At 43.6% G+C, this 22689-nt stretch overlaps 1 protein-coding gene across 1 annotated transcript in view; it reads left to right on the top strand.

Moving 5' to 3' along the window:
- The window catches only part of RORC (RAR related orphan receptor C), a 327095-nt gene that overhangs the window by 278101 nt on the left and 26305 nt on the right, over window positions 1-22689 (top strand). Inside the window, exons 5-7 of the mRNA XM_078671266.1 lie at window positions 219-340; window positions 13075-13207; window positions 13295-13402. Of these exons, the coding sequence (XP_078527392.1) occupies window positions 219-340; window positions 13075-13207; window positions 13295-13402 (363 nt within the window). The remainder of the gene's footprint in view (window positions 1-218; window positions 341-13074; window positions 13208-13294; window positions 13403-22689) is intronic.

Below are 22689 nucleotides of genomic sequence, written 5' to 3'. Positions count from 1 at the left end.
TATAACAATGTCTTAGTATCTGGTAATGATCACAGAAAAATATAAAGTGCACTGTATCTTGGACTGAGAAGTTATCACATGAGCATGGCCTTTGGTCTTCCACCTTTTCTTACCAATGATTTAGGAGTGTTTTTCAGATTGTTCATGATGTACGTGGCAAGGAAGTCAAATTGTCATAACCGATTGCTTCATCCTCACAATTTTTCACCCTGTCTCAGAACATCTGACACAAAACGTCCTGAATGCACACAGAGAGACATGTCAGTTCCGATTCGAAGACTTACAGCTGCTGAGGTGGGAGATGTTTACCCGCAATGAAGTTCACAGCTACCAAAGGAAGGTAAGACATCATGCGCGAAAACATAAAACAAGCATTGGCAATGGCAATTGTTTTGACTGTTGGATATTTAAAATATGTCTGTACGCCTCAGTATTAAGACAGAAAATATATCACTTGACTAGAAGTAGCAGGTTATCCAGTATTATGGGTGTCTTTCATAGATTCACATGCATGAATCATTCCCCGTCGTCGAGATGGGAGCCCCGGTAATAGAAAAGTAATGTCCTATAGACATACATAGAGAAAAGTAGGCCTAAGAGTCTTGCCCTAGTAGCCTATCTATGTCCTTTTGTAAAAAGGACCAAAATCCTGAAGGTAGCCAATCAGCTACCACCTCCCTCTAGAACCTTCCTGCCAGGAGCCTCAGTCTCTCAGATTTTCTACCGCACGTTGTGCTAGGGAGTCCCCACCTGAGCTCTCCTCAGGTTTCTTGGATTTATCACTTTTCAACTGAAAATTTGGATTATTCACTTCTACTATGGCTGAACAACAGAAAAAAGGACTATTTCGAGCCTGCTCCTCTTGTGGCAAGAAGAGACTGCACATTGATGACAAGCATGAGACTTGTCTTTACTGCCTTTATCCGGATCATTCTGTCAAAGAATGTAGGATTTGTAGAACATTCTCTACCAAAACTCTTAAGGATAGAGAAGGAAGACTGCTCCTCTGGTTAAACAGGCTTAAGACCAGAGATGATGATGTGCTTTCCTCGGCAGGCAGTGACATGGCTTCAGTTTCTTCAAAACTGTCCTTGAAGAGGCCAAGGGAGGCTTCCCCTGGCCATTCAGACGTCCCTCACAAAAAGACTACTACCAAGTCTTCTGAGGTAAGATTAGACACGTCTGTGAAGGAACCGGCAACCTTCAAAAAGCCATCGCAGTCTTCGTCGACGACTTCGTCGACGTTTTCTTCAAGAACAACTACATATGTCTCCACGTCGACGACGACGGTTTCAACGACGATGGCGTCGTCCGCCTTTGCTTCAATGACGACGACCACCCAATCGTCGACGATGGGTAAGCCACTGTCGTCAATTGTACTGATTAAAAAGCAACAGTCATTTGTTAAAGCTTTGTCGACGTCGCCATCGACGACGACGACATCGACGACGACGATTAAACAAAAGTCGACGACACCTTTACCGTCGACGATGAAATCGCCACCGACGTCGAAAACACCGTCGACGACTAAAACATCGTCGTCGACGAAAGCATCCTCGACGACGAAAGTACCGTCGACGACCGCATCGACGACGGCGAAGATTGCGCCGACGGCCACACCGTCGACGACCACATCGCCGACGACAGCGACGACGACAAAAGAACAGTCGACGCTCGACAAAAGACCGTCATCAATACTGTCGACGACAGCGTCGACGACCTCATCGTCGACGACGACATCGTCGACACCATGGAAAAAAGCGGAGTTGATTCACTCAAAAATGATCACCAAACTCCCTATAACACCGGCTTTAACATCACCCAGTAGGGTTCAAAAACTACCACCAGCTTGCTTATTCCAAACTGATGAATCTGATGACGACCAATTTGAACAGGCTACCAGTCCATCGGACCTCAATGTCAAATGCCAGAGTACTGACGATGACGGAGATGATGTCATCTTTACGCAGGAAACTACGCACGTGCAAGAACATACTCGAGTAACTCCGATGATATGCCTACCAGCTGAAATAGTCTCTGATTTACAACTCTTAATCACAGACTACAAAAACGATTCCCAGAACCACCAGAGGCATCTTCCAAAGAGAAGCCTCACGAGTCATCCAGACCGCAACACTCCCCAAAGGCACGACCACCACCTTTGGTTCTTCCACATGGAAGTGAAGCGGTACATAACATTCAATCTTCTGAGGAAGAAGAAGAGGAAGGAGAGGTTTGAGACGACCTTTCACATAACAGAGATGGCGAGGATTACGTTGCTCATTCTCCAGCCACGCCAGAACCCAACACTTCAGACTCTCCACCAGTGGATATCGGCGTATTCCACAATTTGATTGAGAGAGTGGCCATCAGATTCCACATGACCATGGAATCTCAGGAAACGGATTGTTTTCTCTACGACTTTAAGGATCCTATAAAAAAGTCGACGAGGTCAGTTCCCATAATAGACTACATCTGGGAACAAGGTCAACAGCTCATGAAAACGCCTGCTTCTGTTTCAATAGTGGTGCCTAGATTGGATAAAAAGTATAAGGCACCAACATCTGCACCTATTTACCTTAATACGCATCCCAAGCCGGATTCTGTAGTCACTCAAGCCGCCCAAAAGAATTCCAGAAATCCATCCTCTCCACTGTAAGCACCACCAGACAAGGAGGGCAGAAAATTGGATGGCATCGGCAAACGCTTCTCCACAACGTCAGCCATGACTGTAAAGGTGGCCAACGCCATTGCTCTGCTAGGCAGATACAATAGACAATTATGGGAAGATGTCGTTCCATATCTGGCGGAGGTACCCGAAGATCTGAAAGATGAAGTCCAGTCACTCCTTAAAGAAGGACAGATGTCCGCCTCGGAGATAATTGATTCAGCTGTGGATGTCGCCATGACAGGCTTTAGACAGCTGGCTGGCGCAGCTGTTTTGCACAGACAAGGATGGCTCAAAGCGACGTCCTTCCGTCAAGAGGTCCAAACCAAGGTTTTGGACATGCCCTACGACGGACAACATCTATTTGGGGCAAAAATAGATGAAGCCTTGCAGACGATCAAAAAGGACACTGACACTGCAAGAGCTATCGGGACTTTACAATTCAAAAATCAGTCCTTTCGAGGGCACAGAGTACGAGGCCAATCCACATACAGAGGATCATATCAGGGAAAATCCTCTTACTCCTATGGTCAAAATCGCTCACAATACCAACAACGACAGCAACAACAAGGTTGTCAGACCTCCTACGGGAGAGCGAACTTCAGGGGCAAATCCCAGAAGAAAACGACCGGTGGACGACAATGACCACTTCCCGCAGACACTCCCCACATCGTTGTGTCCTCTCAGGATTGGAGGAAAATTGACACACTTCCTCTACAACTGGTGATCGATAACGACGGATCGGTGGGTTCTGCAATTAATCCAGCACGGTCACACATTGGAATTCAACTCCATTCCACCATTAACTCCTCCTCGCAAACTTCCACACAGGCACCTTCGTTTGCTTCTACAAGAAATCTCTTCAATGCTGAAGAAGGGAGCAATAGAACGAGTTCCATCCGCCCAGAAAGGGAAGGGATTTTATTCCCGCTTCTTTTTGATTCAGCAGAAAAAGAAGAAATGGAGGCCCATTCTCGATCTCAGGGCACTCAATGCCTTTCTAAAGAGCCAATCGTTCCGAATGGTGACGATCCAGGAAATCTTAGGATCCTTAGAGGAAGGAGACTATATGACGTCTTTGGACCTACAAGACGCATATTACCATATCCCAATTCACAATCGCCACAAAAAATTTCTTCGCTTCGAAGTGGCAGGTCAACACTACCAATTCTTTGTCCTACCGTTTGGCCTCAAATCAGCGCCTCGCATTTTTACAACATGCCTGGCTCCGGTGGCAGCTTTTCTGAGACAGCAGAATCACCAGGTCTTCCCCTACCTAGACGACTGGCTGGTGAAAGCACCATCTCTCACAGACGCGCAGCTGTCTTCAACCGCCTGTCTCGATATTTTCAAGCACCTAGGTTTAACTCTCAACTTAGAGAAGTCAACCTTACAACCCACCAGAATTTTAACATTCCTGGGGGCAACTCTAAACACAGTTTCTTCCAAAGCCTTCCCATCTCAGGAACGAAAACAAAAACTGATGGCTCTGGCTACCGCAGTGTCTTCAAAAAAGTCCATCAAAGTCAGAACTTTCAAATCCCTTCTAGGGATGATGTCTTCTTGCATTCTTCTCATCCCTCACTGTCGGCTCAGAATGCGCCCCCTTCAGGAGGCTCTGAACAAACAATGGACCCAATGTACAGGCTCTTTCGAGGATCACATAGTCATCACTCGACAAATAACAGAGGCTTTGCTGTGGTGGACGACGAACAAAAACGTATCCAAAGGTCTAACGTTCTTGATACCAACAACTCCTCACGTCATAACAACAGACGCTTCTCTGGAGGGATGGGGTGCAGTCCTGCAGGATCTGAAAACCAGTGGCAAATGGACAGACAGAGAGAAGACTCTACATATCAACCTCCTAGCACTGAGAGCAGTTCTTCACTCTCTTCAGGCATTCCTCCCTCGCATAAAAAACTCAGCAGTGCTTGTGCGAACGGACAACACAACCACAATGCACTACTTGAACAAGCAGGGTGGGACGCGTTAACTGACACTGTCTCGAGAATCGCAAACCATCTGGAACTGGCTACTGCTCAACAACATCACATTATCAGCAGAGTATGTCCCAGGAAAGGACAACGTAATAGCCGACGCTCTCAGCAGACAGAAATCTCTGTCCCACGAATGGGAACTGGATCAACAAGTTCTCAACGACATCTTCTCGGCATGGGGGAAACCACGCATAGACCTCTTTGCCAACAGGGAGAACGCAAAATGCCACAGCTTCGCAAGCTGGCATCCCCAACCGAGGTCACTAGGAAATGCATTTTCCATCGCATGGCGCAACGTGTTTGCGTACGCATTTCCGCCATTCCCCCTGATCACCAGAGTCATTCGGAAAATGAAAATGGAACACTGCACCCTGATTCTCATTGCCCCATACTGGCCGAGACAACATTGGTTTACGGACCTCAGTCGCATGTCTGTTCGACCATCAATCCAACTACGTCAACATCCAACTCTTCTCTCAATGTACAAAGGCCAAGTACTCCACCCGAATCTGAAATCTCTCAGATTATCGGCATGGCTCCTGAGTACAGAGAATTCTGTCACCTAAACATCCCGCAGGAGTGCAAGGATGTCTTGGCTAAAGCAAGAGCTGCCAGTACAAACAAAACTTATTCCTTGAAATGGAAACGCTTTTGTGTTTGGTGTTCAGACAACAATATCCATCCTTTCAGAATAACTCCAGAGCAAATACTACCTTATTAACTACATCTGTCATAAACAGGGCTTGCACATGCCTCCATTAGAGTCCATCTAGCAGTAATCTCACGCTTTACGAGGACTTCAAGAGGCCCCTCACTATGGTCCAACAGGCTGATAAAACAATTCCTTAAAGGACTCTATAGATCCTTTCCAAGGCCAAGACGTATACCACCAACGTGGCACCTAAATATAGTACTCAACCAATTGATGAAGCATCCATTTGAGCCCATACATAGGGCTGATCTAAAATACATCTCATGGAAAACTGCACTTCTTTTGGCCTTAACATCAGCAAGAAGGGTCAGTGAGTTACAAGCACTTTCTATACAAGAGCCTTTCATGCAATTCAGAGAGGACAGAGTCATTCTAAGAACCAATCCTCGCTTCATTCCTAAAGTCCCCTCGGACTTCCATCTCAATGAACCACTTGTTCTTCGCTCATTCTTCCTGAACCCCAGTACGGTGGCTGAAAGATCTCTCCATTCTTTAGACCTCAAAAGATGTCTAAAGTTTTATCTGGACAAAACGAAGCATTTTAGAAAAACAAATCAACTTTTCATTGCCTTCAGCAGACCTAGAAAAGGCATGCCATCTCTAAGCAAAGCATTTCCCGATGGATATCAGCGGCAATTGCCTTTTGCCACGACAAAGCCGGACGCCCATTGCATTCCACGGTCCGAGCACATTCCACGAGGGCTGTGTCCACATCGGCAGCATTATTCGCTGGAGTACCGATTCTGGACATTTGCAGAGCAGCGACCTGGAAATCGCCGCATACCTTTACCAGGCAATACTGCCTGGATACGGAACTGATGCAGGATGCAGCTGTGGGCCAGGCTGTACTTCGCCATCTATTCCAGTGAGATGAGCCTTCCTTCTTTCCACCGTCCTACAATGGTATGCACATTTATTTCCTTTATTTATTGTATTGCTGATGGTATATAGTCGCATGATATGTTTTATCTCAGACTACTTCTTATCTTCCATCGCAAATGTGCATAATGTATTGCTTGCTATTCTGATTCAGGCATGTGAATCTATGAAAGACACCCATAATACTGGATAAGAAATGCGTTACTTATCCAGTATTGGTGTCTTTCATAGATTCACATGCAACCCTCCCACCTCCCCAGGAAGTACTCATCTCTCAATCCAGCACATATATTATGTCTACCTAGCTTGGTGCGTACGAAAATCTGAGAGACTGAGGCTCCTGGCAGGAAGGTTCTAGAGGGAGGTGGTAGCTGATTGGCTACCTTCAGGATTTTGGTCCTTTTTACAAAAGGACATAGATAGGCTACTACGGCAAGACTCTTAGGCCTACTTTTCTCTATGTATGTCTATAGGACATTACTTTTCTATTACCGGGGCTCCCATCTCGACGACGGGGAATGATTCAGGCATGTGAATCTATGAAAGACACCAATACTGGATAACTGCTGTTACAGGTAAGTAACGCATTTCTTATTCGTTTCCAAACACACAGAACTACCCAATGTTTCTGCACTGCGTGCAAAGGTCTATGTGTGAGGAAACCTACACTTCTGCCACCTGTCCTGCAACTGATGTTTGTAGCAGTGGTGATAGTAGTGATGCTGTGTGCTCTCGGTGCTAGAGCATCACTGAAGTGTAGGAAAAATCTTTTCACTCTACAAACACCAAAATGACTAGCACTTTCCAGGGAAAGGCGTGTGATAGACAATCCAGAGTCATGGGTTGAAGACCGTAATGTAGATCAAAGGGTACAAAGGGGTGAGCACAGGGTGCAATGTGGGACTCTGGGGTGTAAACGGGGACTGCACAATACAGGAAGGGGTCCACACAAGAAGGGGAGAGCAGGATGTACCCCAGAGGTAACCTCTTCTTGACCTAGGAAGGTAGAGAGGCAAATGGATCCAGTGCAATATGGAACTCTGGTTACAGGCTGCCCTATGATGCCACCGAGTTATCGTTTAGATGGAGATTTAGGCCTTTAGTCGTGTGATGCGCACAGGAAACACTCAGCTCAGCTTTCAGTGTGAAGTGTTATTCACTTTTTACAATGGCTTGTGATCTGGTGTAGAGAGAAATCTGGTTTTAATACCATGATGGTGCCCACAGGTTAATTTGTAAAAAAATAAGTGCTGGGATTCTCGTCAGGAGGCACCTTGCACCAGCCCATTTCTCCTGTTAGCACCACCTAAAACAGAACCAACTACTAACCATGAAACTGGGGAGAGGATGTGGTGTGATGGCCACAGCTGTCAACTTCAGAGCTGGGGAGCCAGGTTTGAGTCTCGGCGTCCGCTCGACATCCTGTGATTCTAGACAAATCCCTTAATCTCCCTTTAAATGAGTGTCCTTAACTGGTGCACATGAAAAACACTGATTTTGATGATTAAGTGCCGTGCTGAGCACCGGAATCAGCCGGCTCAAATTAAGCACTAATGGTGCCTAAACACTCACTTGCACTGTGCTAAAAGTGTTTGACCTCCAACAAAATAAACACATAATTTATTTTGTTCTACGGTGCTTACTTCATCAAAATAGGCAAAAGAGGTAAAAGCAGATCTCCAACTCCCTCCTCTCTCTCTGGATGTCTTTCTTTCTCTGTCTCAAAAGCGAATTATTCAATTCATCAGTATTTCCAGTAAAGGCTCTTTTCCAAATAATAGCGGTATCACTTGCTGCTGCCTCCTGGATTTTGCAAAATAATTTGCATAACTATTTTGGGGCACATGTAATAATTCCTAGTCCTTTCTACTGATTTAGAGCTTGGCAGACAAAGTAGTGTCCTTCAGGATAGCGGAGGACAATATCTCCGCCACCTCAATGGCACTCTGTCTCCCAAATTTAGAGATGACCACCGGTCCTGTGGTCATCTGGACATCAGTTCCCTTCAATGTACTAAACATTTGGTGGTCAGCCGCTGTTTGTTTTGATGGCCATCCACCAAACATATGATATAGCTTGTATTTCAGAAAACCCAAAAAATTGTTTCTGAAAAACAAAAACAAAAATGACCTCCGAAACCCTGGGAGCTTACTCCCAGGGTGTAAGGGCTCATTATTGTTTGTTTCCTGTCCCTCATCGCCAGGTTTTTCCTCACAGTGACAGACCAGACCAAAAGGCCTTACACTGTCCACCCTAAATAAGGTGGACAGTGTAATGTTCTTCCTCTGAAAGCCCCTACCTCCAGAGGAAGTATTCCAACAACATAGCCAAAAGGGCTCCATTGACAGAGTACTTGAGGCCTTCCCATGTCTAAAGGAGGTAAGTGGACCTAGGCTTTGATGGGCAGAGTACACTGTCACGTTGGCGTAGGAGTACCATGTCAGCCAAACTTTAAATCAGGTCTTTAGCCTCTTTATTGCACATACAAAACTCCTAAAAAACTTCAAAAAAAGAGGTTTGAAATTGAATTCATAGTATCATTTAAAACTTCACTATTTTCAAAAGTCTTTCTTATGCATTCATTTTATGAAGGTGGAACAACAAGATTTATCATATTGTAACATTTGTATCAAATTTTAACAACTTCAAAAATTGTTTCATTCCTATAAAATGGGCATTGTAAATATAGCACTAGGAAACGTTATTAACACCAAAATCGTGTTTCTGTAAGATTAGATCAGGCATAATTTACTAGAAATGTTTTCTGTGAAGATTGCAGAAGTCTTGCAATTTTTGTCATATATTTGATCAATTCTGGAAATCTACGGCAGATTTTATGAAATGTTAAAAAATTCAGGAAGATTTTATATCTCTGCTTCAAACTTACAGGCAAAGCAAAAGCTGGGAAAGTATTAGGGACGAAGGGGGTAAGTTGAGATGAAGGTAGAAGGCAACTATATAAATAGACTAGCAACACAAGTTATCATTGACTAACATACTCGCTTATTGTATCCAAACGAAGACACTTAGGGCCTGATGTACTAAGTCATTTTGCAGTTGTAAAGCCTGTGATTCACAAAATCACAGAGTTTGTGGCCGCAAAATTGAAGGGGCTTGTATATGGCATCCCTTCTAAATAGCAATTTTTATGGCATATATCAATGTTTTGCAACCAAAATCGGGTCGCAAAACACTGAAACGTGACTGACTTCAGAGTTGTGGTAACACTTTTTTAAAAGGATAGTGGTCCCCTTCGAACTCAGTTTCACATTCCGAATGTAAAAAAAAAAATGGGGGGAAATAGGCATTGGGCCAGGGAACCACTTTCAACTCTCGAAGAAACTTAGAAAAAACCTTTTTCTATTTAAATGCAGTTCCATTTCCTTTATGGAAAATGTGCTGAGTTAAAAAAGAAAAACTTAATTTAATTGAAATCACGCACAGAGTGCCTGCTAACTCCAGCAAGCCCCCATCCTTGTGATGGCATCCAAACTAAGAGAGTCGCAATTTGTGATATACCTCATGAATATTGGTGATGGTAGGTGGCAATGCTACCCACTATGTTTCAGAATTTTGAGGATCACCCTATCATTACATAGGTCAGTTCGCAAAAAATCGGTATGCAAACAATTTGCAAACAGAAATTTTGATACATCAGGTCCTCAGGGCCCTACTAAGAGTACGCCAGACTTGATATTTCAACACAAATGTGCCTGATGTTCCCTCCGCCACATTACAGGTGCATTACAACCTATAGCACTTGGAATATGACGAACTGGATATCTGTCTCATTTTGACAGTGTATCACATCTGCCAAACTCTAAGTAAGACCCATTATTACTCTGTCACTCAATGCATGCCCTTTTCTATCGTCTATCAATCTGGTAAACTGTTGACTGATCACAGGTGTACAAATAATGCCCTAGGCAAGGATTATAGTGCTCAGTGTCATTGTGTCAATCAACATGGGACACGGACAGGATGAGAGTGATATGAATGAGTGGCATAGAGACATTTATAACAGGAAGCACAAGGAAAAGGCTGGCAGAAGATCTGTCAGAGTGTGAGGGAGATTTTAATTCCAATAGCTTGCTTTCTAAACTCTACATTAAAAAAACATAGTGGTGAGTACAGTGTAAATGTAGCTTGGTTTTTGGGTTTAGACTGGAACACATTTATAAATATTTTCACAGTTTTGTCTGCACATTTATTTCTTTGGTTTTAACCTTCAAATTGCATTTTCACCTTAGAAATGTGATACATTTTGCAGATATTCACATATAATTTTAGAATTTGGACAGAGATCTATCTTTGGGGGTGTTTGGGTTGTGACATTCCCACAAATAAATACATTCTTGGGTTGGTAGTTGGGTTTATGGGCCGAGTCGATTCTGCTATGTCTGTGCTGGTATTTCTTGTCATTCTGATTTCCCTATGAGATTTTAACTTGTTAATTTGTTGGATCAGGAGCTTAACCCCTTCCCTGCTGCCGTCGGCCGTTGGCGGTCGCGAGCACTGCTTCGCTGGTGCTGCGAACGCCCAACTGCCAACGCGGCCCCGCCCACTCCGCAGAACCGCCGCACTGCAGCGAAATAACAGCCGCGGTTAAGGTGTTAAATATATTTATGCCAAGATATACAAAGACCGGGGTTGTGCCACTTTTTTGACATAGCCCCGAAACAAAATCATTTTTGGTATTTACAAAGCCACGCAAATGTCAATTTGAGTGGCTTTGTAAGAAAAAGTAAAGCAATGCAGTGCGTTGCGCTGCCTTTCGTTACTACGTAGGGGTTCCATGGTGGTGTTTGGCCGTTCCCTTGCATCCACCCATGAATTTTGACACAAACACATATTTGGAAACATGGGTTTACACCAAGTTGTTACACACACATGAGGCTGGCGTAACGAGCAGAAATATCTTTTTTTTTCTCCTTGGTAATTCCTCTTTGCATGTGTGCTGCATTCTGTAGCACACCTGCAAAGAGGAAAAAGCCTCCTAGGATTGTATCCTGACCATAACGCAAATACCATTGTTCTATGGTGCAAGGTTGTCTGCCTTTGTGATAGGCAGTTCAAAGTGTGCCAGGACATGGATAGAGCAGAACTGCGCCATTTCTTTGAAGATATGGCCTAGTTGTGCTCTCTTCAGGAGACGTAATGCAGCAACTTTGCTTGCTGCGCTGCACTACTCCACTTCTTATTCAAAATTGCCCTTATTGACTGGATTACCAAAAAAGTAGCAAATCTGGACCCTTAAAAGCACACCTTGAGTTGACATAAATTAACAACTTTTCAGAATTCACAAACATTGGCAGTGGTATACTTGGAAAACCAGGCCAGTCTCAGGTCTTCAGGCATTCTACGGGCAAAAAAACATACAAACGGTAATAGGATGAATCCGTGCAAGTAGTCCAACGACTGGCATTTCCTCGGGGTAGCATTCCAACTAATGTTTTTCATCCATTGTTCCACTCCAGACAGAGGGCCTGATTTAGGATTATAGCAGGCGGAGTAAAGGCAGACAGGGTGGAGGAGGACGTTAGTGACTTCACGTCACCTGATAAATTTAGAGATGCCTGCCAGCCCAGTGCACATGTCTATACATTGGCACTGCGGCCATAGTGGTTCCTGTCAATGTAGCAAAAGTCTAAAGGATGGTTCCATCAACCATGATGGCTTACTGACACACTTTCCCAAAACTTCTGTTTTACATAAATAAACTCTCAAAGCAGGACTTTGTTCTGCTAAAAAAAATTATACTCACGTCCATTTTCTCCCATGCTGTGGGTAAATTTTGTTTTTTTCCATCCCTTAAATGCCAGCATATACTCAGCGGTGACTGACAGCATAAAATAAATAAAAACGAACTGCCAAAAAGGGGTTACTTTGATGACATCTACTCTGTCAAGCAAACAAAGGAAATGTTGGCGTAAAAATTGAGGTCAGCCCAACTTAAAATTGGGCTGGTGGATCTTGAGTTTGGCGGACAGGGTACTCCGTCACCATTGCAACAGAGTACCTGTCCGCCACACTGTAAATTATCCCCCAAAGGTCCACCTAATGCAAATCACTACTGACCCTTCTACTCATGGGAACAGTCCACCCCGAACCTTGTTGCCTGTGAAATTTGAGATTCCCACCACCCGAATCATAATGATTAAGTTACTCCTCTGGATTTGGACTTTTTTCATTTTGTTTGTGTCAGATGGATGATTCTATCAGAATTGCTGTTGTATTCTATAGAAATAATGGCCTTTCGTGCTTGTCGGCAACACTATATCGCTCCCAATAAGTACTATTGAATCACAGAAAGTATTTTTCCAGAGGATGGAGCAAAAAAGCATAGTCCTGTGGCTTGTGATATGCAATGCCCACTAACTAGGACTGCATCCTCACTCTATCCTGGTGGCGGACATATCTGCCAACTAAACGGAATGAAAATACTGTTGTAAAACTGCTTGCAATGACTTTCGTAATTACAATTGCATGAGGCTCAACTAGCTCATTTGAGGAGGTAGAGACATGTTAGTCCACACTTAATTGTAAATCTCTACCTGGAAATGGCGAAACAAAAAAAAGTGTAGTATTACACTAAGGTGTGTTAATAAATGTACATGTGTACACATGCATAGTTAGCTTTGGGAATCGAACTCTATGTATTTGCTTACATAATAACAGTTAGACGTTTGGTCGGCTTCCCTTTAATTCTGTATGCAAAAGATAAAAAACAAGGAAAGAGGTTTCTCGTGGGCCTTAGTTGTCCTACAGAGGCCAGAAGTATCACTCTTAAAGCCTCATGTTATCTCTTTTTATAGTCCATGGAGGAGATGTGGGAGCGATGTGCCTGGCGGATCACCGATGCAATCCAGTACATTGTGGAGTTTGCCAAAAAGATGGATGGCTTCATGCAACTCAATCAGAATGATCAAATTGTGTTACTGAAAGCGGGTAAGGTATACGGGAACAGAAACATCTATGTCACCTGTCATTTCATATTGATGGTTTTTGAGTTATCTTATATTTTCCACCTTTCAGGAGCCATGGAAGTGCTTCTGGTGAGAATGTGTCGAGCCTTCAACTACCAGAACAACACTGTCTTCTTTGAGGGAAAATATGCTGGGCCAGAACTCTTCAAATCACTGGGTGAGGCGATTCTACCATAGATTCCAATGTATTAGCTTGAAAACAAACAAGCTAATCTCAGCTCCATGCTAAGGAAATTGTTGGAACTTTGGATAGTGTTGGAATTTATTGTTGTTTAAATGTATCATTTCTTACCTCTAATGAAACCATGATCAGGGTGCTTAATAACAAGTAGAGCAGAATCACTTATAATAATTATATCCATCTTTCTTTAAAAATCTATTAAAAACTAAATATAATTCTGCTTGAAAAGCTGCACTACTGAAGAGAATGCATAATAAAATAGCGGCTGCTCTTTAAGATGACAAACACTCCTTCAGTAACAATTCTCTGTACCAACTTAGGGGTCCATTAGGATGGCGGACGGATCGCCACCGCCATGCAGGCGGTGGCGATCCGTCCGCCATCCTTGCCCGTCCGCCACCATTCTTCCCCCCGCCATTTTACAATGGCGGGGGGGCCGTGGCGGAGGGGAAGACCGTCTGCCGCTTTTTCGCCGCGGTCGCCTTGCGACCACAGCGGACTAGGCCTGATATGGTGGCGGTGTCTATCAGACACTGCCAGCCATATTAGGATGGCCTGGGAGGAATGCCTTTCTGTGGCGGCAATGCCGCCACGAAAAGGCATACGGTTCCTGCTTTGGGGAACCGTTGCGGGCCCCCACGTTGAAGGTGGGGGTCGGGGGTGCACATGGGGGGTACCTATGGTACCCCCCTGCAGTTGCATGCACAATGCGGCAGGCACCGCGCGGTGCCTGCCGCTTTGTGCATGCAAATGCACAGCATGCATTTTTTACTTTGCGGCGGGTGCTGCTTAAAGCAGCACCCGCCGCAATGTTAAATATAGGGGATGTGACCACCAGGGTGGCGGTCACATCCTAATTCCAACGGAGGGAACGCAGCTGCCCCTGCGGACGGTCCCTCCATCTCGGGGGTGGCAGACGGACGCAGGTCCGTCTGCCACCCCCGAGATGGACCGTCCGTCCTCATAATCGACCCCTAAGTAAGGAAATATTACTTACCTGTAATCCTAATTCTCTTCCAGAGGATCCTCATCAATAGTCATAAGTATTGAATAATCCCGTATGGTACAATATAGGAACCTGAGTAAAATGTAATGAGTACTGTAGTATTTCTTGTTCGGGGAGGTGGTAGGGCTGTTTATGACTTTGATGAGGATACCTCTGAAAGAGAACTAGGATTACAGGTAAGCAGCTTTTCCTTCTCTTACAGGGGATCCTCATCAATAGTCGTAAGCACTGCATAGAATAGCAAGCCCATCCCTTTGAGAGTGGACAAATAATAGAGACCGTCCAATAATTACCCAAAAATTCATAAACGATGCCTCCTCAAGTATCTTCCCAGGAGTCTGAATCTAGACAATAATGTCTATTGAAAGTATGGACAGACATCCAGGTCACACCTTTTTAAATATCTGCAATGGGGACATTCCAAAGAAGGGATATAGTTGCATCTTTATCCTCACGTACACTGAGGTTTTGGCCTACCAGGTAAGGGATTCTTTACCAATTGACATGCAAAAACAATACAAGAAACTATCCATGTTGATATTGATTGTTTTGTAGAGGCCAAACAGGTCCATAATTTATGAAATGTCTATCTGATTTTCTTATGCCTCTAGTTTTGTCCAAATAGAATTTCAACACCCTTGATACATTAAGAGATTGGAGAGATTTCTCTCTCTGAATTGAAGGATATTGAAAATCAAGTGGATAAAAAAATTGTTTTATCCATATGGACATCAGAGCCTACTTTATGGAGAAACTAGTATGAGTTCTCACAACTCTATTTGTGTGAACAACAGTATATGGTTCATTTTGCACACAGGGCTTGGATTATATTTATCCTGCACGCTGAAGTAATTGCGGCTAAGATAGCTATTTTCCATGTAAGGTGTTGTAGAGAGCCCTTGTGAATAGGTTCAAAAGGAGGCCCCATTGATTTAGGTGTTAAGCTCCCATGGGATAGAGGGAGTTCTAACTGGTGGGGAAACGTTCTTGTTACCCTCTAAGAAATCCTTAACAACAGGAATTTAAAAAAATGAAGTTTGTGAGGGGGGATTTCAATAGCTGGTTATGGCTGCATGGTGTACTTTAACAGTGGAGTACTGTAAATTAGACTTTGCTAGGTGAAGCAGGTAAGGTAACAACACTTTAACATGACAATTAAATGGATCAGAATTGTTTTGAATGCACCAAATACAAAATCTCTTCCATTTCGAAGAAGATGATTTTCTTGTATCATGGTGCTTCGCCTCTCTCAAAATGTCCATACAGTCTTGTGTTAGTTTTAGAGTGGCCTGTTGCAAGTATTCAGGAGCCAAGCAGTTACTCACTGCAATGTAAGATTGGGTTGGAGAATCTGACCTCTCAACTTGTAAAGGAGATCCTGCCTGCAGAACCCCCATTGACAAGGCCATCCCAGCGCTATTAGTTTCATTCTGGTTTTGGATTTGTACCGCTTGATCATAATTTCTAGAATAAGAGGGGTCAGTGGAAAAGCATAGAAAAATTTCCTTGACCAGTCTATCAAAAAGGAATTCCTCTTTGACCCAGGTTAGTGAATCTGTAGGCGCAATCTTGACATTATTTGCTCTCTGTGTCTGCAAACAGCTCTATCTGGAAATAGTCCCATTCTTGAAAAATTTACTCTAGTATTTAGTCGTTTAGAACCCAGTCGGGATTGTCTTGTATAATACCGCTGAGGGAATCTGCTTCTGTATTTTGAACATCTGGAAGGTGTCCTGTTGTAATTACAAGATGCCATTGAACCGGGTAGGGGTGATATTTTTCAGGTTGAAGGATGATGAGATCTTAACAGAGGGAGACATGTCAGGCAGATAGATGACAGTCTCTCCTCTGAAGCATACCGTTCTTCCAGAATAGCACCAAGATAGTGTATCTTTTGGTTTGGACATATTATTAATTTGTTTACATTGACTTAGAGACCTAGTCATGAGAACGTGTCCAGAAATATCTGGAAATGCTTTACAATTGTTTCTGTGGATGGACTCTTTATTAACCAGTCATCTAGATAGCAATTGACGAAAATATTTTGCTTTCTTAGTTGTGTTGCTTCGACAGCCATGCGTTTCAAAACGTCCTGGGTGCTGGCTTTAGCCAACATGGAAGAACTGTGAATTGAAGATATTTGGAGCCTTCCATGAACAATAGAAGTTTTCGATGTTTCTGTACTGTTGATATGTGGAAAGAGGGATCTTGTAGTTCTATAATAGCACACATGCCAGCATCCTGAACTTTTCTTTTTTAAATAAGTTTGTTTAGAGTTCTCAAGTCTATTATGGATCTGAATTCTTGTGTAAACACCTAATCATTTTTGAAGTGTTGAACCTCCTCCACTGCATTGTTGAGCATCAACTGGTTGACCTCTTTCTCCAACAGATCTGTCTGATAATCAGTTTGATTGGTTGGTGGTACTGAAGAAGTAGCGGATCTGAAATGTGGAGAATATCCAGTTTGCACAATTTTGCGCCACTCTTAGACATAAATGCTTATATTTCCTCCAACTAGTGTAGGCGACAAAGTGAGAGTAAATCATTGTTTTCTGGAGGTTTTGCTGCAGAAGCAGTTTCGGGTTGGTGAAAACCTCCTTTCCTGCTAGAAGATTTTGTCTCGTGGTACTGTTGCCTTGGTTGCTGCTGCTGTTAGTGCAATCTTTGAGAGGTTTAAACCCTCAGAGGGACATAATGCCTGTCATAAAGCTTGTATCATCTTCTGAACACTTTTCTTTTCTCCAGGCCAACTGCTTTTAAAATGTCTATTTCCGACTTCATTCGTGGCATATCGTCATCTGCCCGAGTTCAATAATATTGAACCTGAGAATGGTAAATTAGCAATCCTCTGTTGTGCTTTAGGTTTTAGGCCGATCATTCTCAACCAACAGTTGCATCTTTTTGAGATGCCATGGCAGTACCCAGGAACTCACTCAACAAAAGTAGGGACTTATGGGCTTTTTTATAGAGGTCCAACATAAATGCCTGCTCAGAGGGCAAGAGACTCTGGGCCGCATGAACAACGGAATGGTGAGTAGCGATGCACCGCCGCTTTAGCCTTTGATACTTAACACTATAGGCAAGCTACTAAGGTGTTGTTAGACAAGAGCTTTAGTGGAGACATCGCGCTTTCGATTGCTCCGACAGTGCGCCCAATGAGTTCACTGTGAGGCGCTTTGGCTGGTATTGCTAGTCTGGTAAGCGGGCGGGCGCCCCGATGACAGTGGGCGCACAATGCTGCCTGTGAGAACAATATTACAAGCGAGCTAATCTGTGGACCATTGTTTCCTCTCCCCCAAACAACTGGGGGCACCGATAAACACCTTTGGAAACGGGTGTACAATTTGCGCACTCCCTGTTCAACACACTATAGGGCATGTGACCTATATGAGGTTGGTTTCTTGACCAATGCCCAAGTGTACCATTGGCTCCTAACCTTATTGTATGTGCCTTTCAGGACACCATGTTTCAGGTGTCCTCATACTCCGCCGAACACTGAATGGAGTGACTCCCTCACCTTAGAGAGGCGAGTTTTGCACATATATGATCCTCTTGGGTCATAATGAATGGGTGGTTGTGATGTACAATTCAAACTGACGTATGATACAACACTAACATGTATGAATGAAATTCCCTGGGTGTCACCTTTTGGGGAATACAGTCTTCTGTAATCTTTTAAATATCTGTTTTTAATTTGTCACATTCACGGGTGGCCTAAATTAGGCTCCATCCTTTAATTTCTGTTCGTAATTTTTTTTTTGCCACTTGCCTAGATTTGAGCACAAATTAAGGCAGTACACAGAATGGATTCGGAGAGAGAGTAATGGATACTTGATGACCTAAACACATGCGATACATTTGTAAATCCTTCCTATATTCCACCCCCGTTTTTAGGTCATTGGAAGATACTACAGATTACCTGATTCATAGTATGAACACGCGGTAGGTAGTACTTAGACCCCACGCGCTGTGTAGATCGATTCACTAAGTATGTCCTGAAGAATTGCCACAGATCAATCTTACCAACAGGCACTAAACATTTTGACCTGCAGAGCTGAGCATAGCCTAAACTAAACCTTAGAGTTACATAGGCTGCCACTCGATATATTTCAATGAGGTGGATAGCCAGCCAGAATAAAAGATTTATTTGTACTATCCCACTTCTTTTAAATCCCCCTTACACTGTATCTGCACGTTTCAGCCCACACACCCACACTGCATCATACGGCAAGGAACAAAAGATCTCCGAAAAAGAGCCCCTTCATGGGTGCCCGTTGGGTATTGCAGCGCCGACCCAACGAGGAACAGGTCCATATGATGAAGCATGACACCTAGCTTGCTGGGTGTGTGAGTACCCTAGTTATGAAAGAATGAATTCCCACACTCTCTTTCCTACACCGAACCCCATTGAGTTTGTAATCTACAAACCATGATAAGCTAGGCTTACCTTTTCTCCCGAGCATCACTATGAGATGAACTACATACCTTTAGTTAACGAAGTACCCAGGAACTGCCAAGTCAGATAAATCTGCTGCTGCCACAATGATTTGCTTTGAGACTAGCATTCTTTCATTAAGGGTATTGTCTATCTATATGTAAAGAGTCCTACAGGGAACAATCATATCTTCTCAAGAGAGCTGTCACACTTGCCCCCTTCATGATTGTTGCAGACGCTCCGCACATTTCTGCCCAAGGAGTCCATCCTTTTGCTCTTTGTTTGGTGGGGCAGTAGTACCAGGAGCAACTTTATGTGATTTTTTAGCAGCAGCTACAATCACTTAATCTGGCCTCGGATTTGCCTTAAATTAAGGGGATCTTGATTCGATGGTCTGTACATGTTTAGAAGTCAAGAAAGAAAAAACCTAATCAATTCAGGCATCCAGAATAACTGCATTTGAGGCTCTAAAAGACCTGGGACCAAAGGTAGTTGAGGTCTAGAAGAGGTTTTGTGGTGTAAAGTTGCAAATATGCCTGAAGGTGAAGTAGTCGTGGTGGGCATTGTGATGTTCAGTTTCATTGCCCCTCTCACTAATACATCATTAAAGGTGGAGAGGTCGTCTACTGGAGAGATTCTAGCTACAGGAGTCTCTGTCATTGTTGGAGAGTAATCTCTTATAGACGATCGTGAAGTACATAAAGGTGAATATCTCCTATGGTGAGACAGACGTTGCCGATCTACCTGATCGTCTTCAATGAGAAGAGGCAGGTCTTTCAGTAGATAATCTTTTAGATCTAGAGCGAATTTAATGCCTCCTCCTCGGTGATCTCCTTGGAGGGGATGTCTGTCTGGCTGGATATGGAGCAAAAGTAGCTTCTCCTAACAGTCTTGGAGACGAGACTAGCCCGGGAGACACCAAGCTAGAACAGTCTGTCTCTGGCGTGTTCCTTGATTACGAATATGTGCTGGAATAATCAAAACCAGTAGTACCACTTCTCCGCTTACTTAAGCTTTGCAACCATCTTGGTGACTGGTGGATTGATGAAGAACTAGACCCTGATGCCACAGAGATTCGTCTTTACCACTACTGATGCAACAGTGAAGTCTTCGTCATCAACGGAGGAGGACTTACTTAACGCCAACGGAAGATGCTTTGCTGCAGGTGACAGTGTCTTTGACGTAGACGGTGGCTGCTTCAGTGTCAACCTTGGTGGTGTCCTCAGCATTGACTGAGGGAGTCTCGACATTGATGGAAGTTGCCTTGTTGTTGACAGTGGTGTCTTTGATATCGACCTCAGTGCTGTTGTCGATGGAGGGGCTCTCTACGTCGACACATGCCTTGACGTCAAACACTGTGTGATGTTGGATGGTGCCTCAACACCGACTTCGATGGAGTACCTGTCGATAGATAACAGGTAGGCAGGTTCCTCGCCATCATGGTCCTCGACGTCATACTCCTTGACCTCGATCGGGACCGATATCCCTCTACTTGATGCCTTCTCTCCATTGATCTGCCTCTAGGGAAGTCCTTGGAGTGGGTGGAAAGCCCTCTGGTGGTACACTGACCTTTACTATGACTTCTTCAGGAACCAGAAGTCTTCTGCTGTTGTTTTTCTTGCTGTTTCTTTTGTAGTCTATGCAGTCTGATTTTTTCTCCCTCTCTCTCTCAATGTTCTTCTGGAGAGTTTATTTTACAGTGTCTGCATGGATTAGGACAGTGATCTTCTGGAAGGCAATGGATACAGAATGTGTGGATCTGTTTGACATCTTCTTCCCACAGGATGGGCACTTCACAAGAAGTGAAGGCATTCTGCCCAAAAAATCATCACTTTTAGACAGAAAAAAGATGTTTAATTACTCCAGTCCTAAAAGGGTGGCGAGTAAAAACCTGAAAACAAGTTGTAATAAATCTTTTCTCCGAATATGTGCCACAAAAGGCAGAACTCAGTGCCCCAGGATCCTGTTTCCAGTAGCCTGGAAAAATGAATGGACCTAACTGTAACCTGTGGGGCATGATGGAACGTGGTGGTTACTCTGAGGTTCTTAAAGGCACAGTGCAAGATGTATTACCTGAATGTATTACTTTCAGACTATTGACTGATCCTGTCCTTCATTTATTTTCCTTTGAAACAAAAGCTTGTGAAAGGTTTGGAATGTTCACCTATACTCTATGGTGACCTATATGAAAGTAAATATTTTTCTTTTTAAAATGAAAGTCAAATTTGAACTTCTTAGCCTGTTTATAGGCTGCAATTGTTGTGAGTGTAAATGATTATTTAGATTGATGTATACATACATATATACATTCATGTATTTCATAAGTGCTTCGGGTCCCCATGTGTGGGCTGGACTATTCAGTTCTTATGACTGTTGATGAGGATCCCCTGGAAGAGAACAACTTTACCTCCGTCGTCAAGGGATCTTATATGCTGTTAACAAAAAAACGGGATTTAGAGGCAGGCAGAATACATGCAGCAGGTGGGGGAGGGGTACAGAATACATGACATAATAGAACGACTTCTGATGGCAGCTTGTCCTACCTGAGAAACTGTTAGTCCTAGCCTGAATCTGCATTACTGCCTCAGGAAAGAATGTACAGATATCTTAGTGAAAACACACTGAAAGTCTGAGTTCAGAATGTTCCTTAATGAACCCACTTATGTAGCTTTACCTCTACAAAGTAAGCTTGTGTCTTCAAAAAATGTAAATTCTCATAGTATAAATGTTTGCAAAAAAAATTATTTGTGCACTTGTGTGTTTAGGTACAGTAAACCGGGTGACTGTATCTGCACACAACACATTTGGTTTGAGCTCTTCAAACTATTTGTTTGGTTTGTGTCAATTCTGAGTCTATAGTTATCATTATGTACATGCAGTGAGGCACATTTTTCTTTTTGCTGCAGACACAAATACAGATTCACTGGGAGAATGGTCTCTTAGGAAGAAGCTGTTTTTAGGGAGACCTTTATATTTTGAAGCTTGCGTTTGAGGATAGTCTGGAAAAGAGTAGATTTTGAACTAATTTTGTTAGCCTGGCAACCAAAATGTTTGCTCTTATATGCAGTGTGGTTCCCAGAGTTTTAAAGGTTATAAGGTCCTGAATGAAATGCAAACTTCAAAATCTATGCTGAATTTTATGCTACCTTAGCAAAGGAACTATTTCTTTAGCGGAAATATTGGGGAAAGTTGTATCAGTCACCTTAGGAGGCGCAGTCAAGTCAGGAACAGAAGAGCCTCTTACAACAGAAACTTAGTGTCTGGGAATTAAACATCTTAGAAGGAATTTTCTGCTTGCTGGACCTATTGGTATCGAATGTAACACTTTGGTGGTCTATGATATTTTCTGTGGCGGCTCCGCTGCTACGACAGAGGAGCGTCGCCCCCACTGCCACCCTCAAAAGTTGAAAAATATACCAATAATAAAACAAGTTCTTATTGTTTTATTTTTCAACTTGTGCGTTCTGTGTCCTGGGGGTGGGGCAATAAGGCAGTCAGGAGAGGGAGTGGTGGGCATCACTGCTGTCAGTGCGCATGTGTGTTTGGGTTGCCGTCTCAGGCCGGCCAAACACACATACGCACTGAGCTGTCTCCAACACAGCTGCTACTCCCTGGGAGCACAAATTCCCAGTGCTCCCGCCAATCCCAACGCTGCTTTCTAACATGAAAGCAGCATTCAGGATTGGTCACAAGGAATACTGGGACCCTGGCTGCAGCAAGGAGAGGACACAGAGAAGAGCGGCAGGCTCAAGGTAAGTTTATTTTATTTAATTTTTTATGTTTGTGATTGTTTCCCCTCCCTCTCCCCTACCTACCCGTC

Source organism: Lissotriton helveticus, chromosome 12 (genome assembly GCF_964261635.1).
Source record: "Lissotriton helveticus chromosome 12, aLisHel1.1, whole genome shotgun sequence".
In the NCBI taxonomy this organism is placed as follows: domain Eukaryota; kingdom Metazoa; phylum Chordata; class Amphibia; order Caudata; family Salamandridae; genus Lissotriton; species Lissotriton helveticus.
Note: the sequence above shows the minus strand (reverse complement) of the source record. Positions and strands in the feature narration are given on the sequence as shown.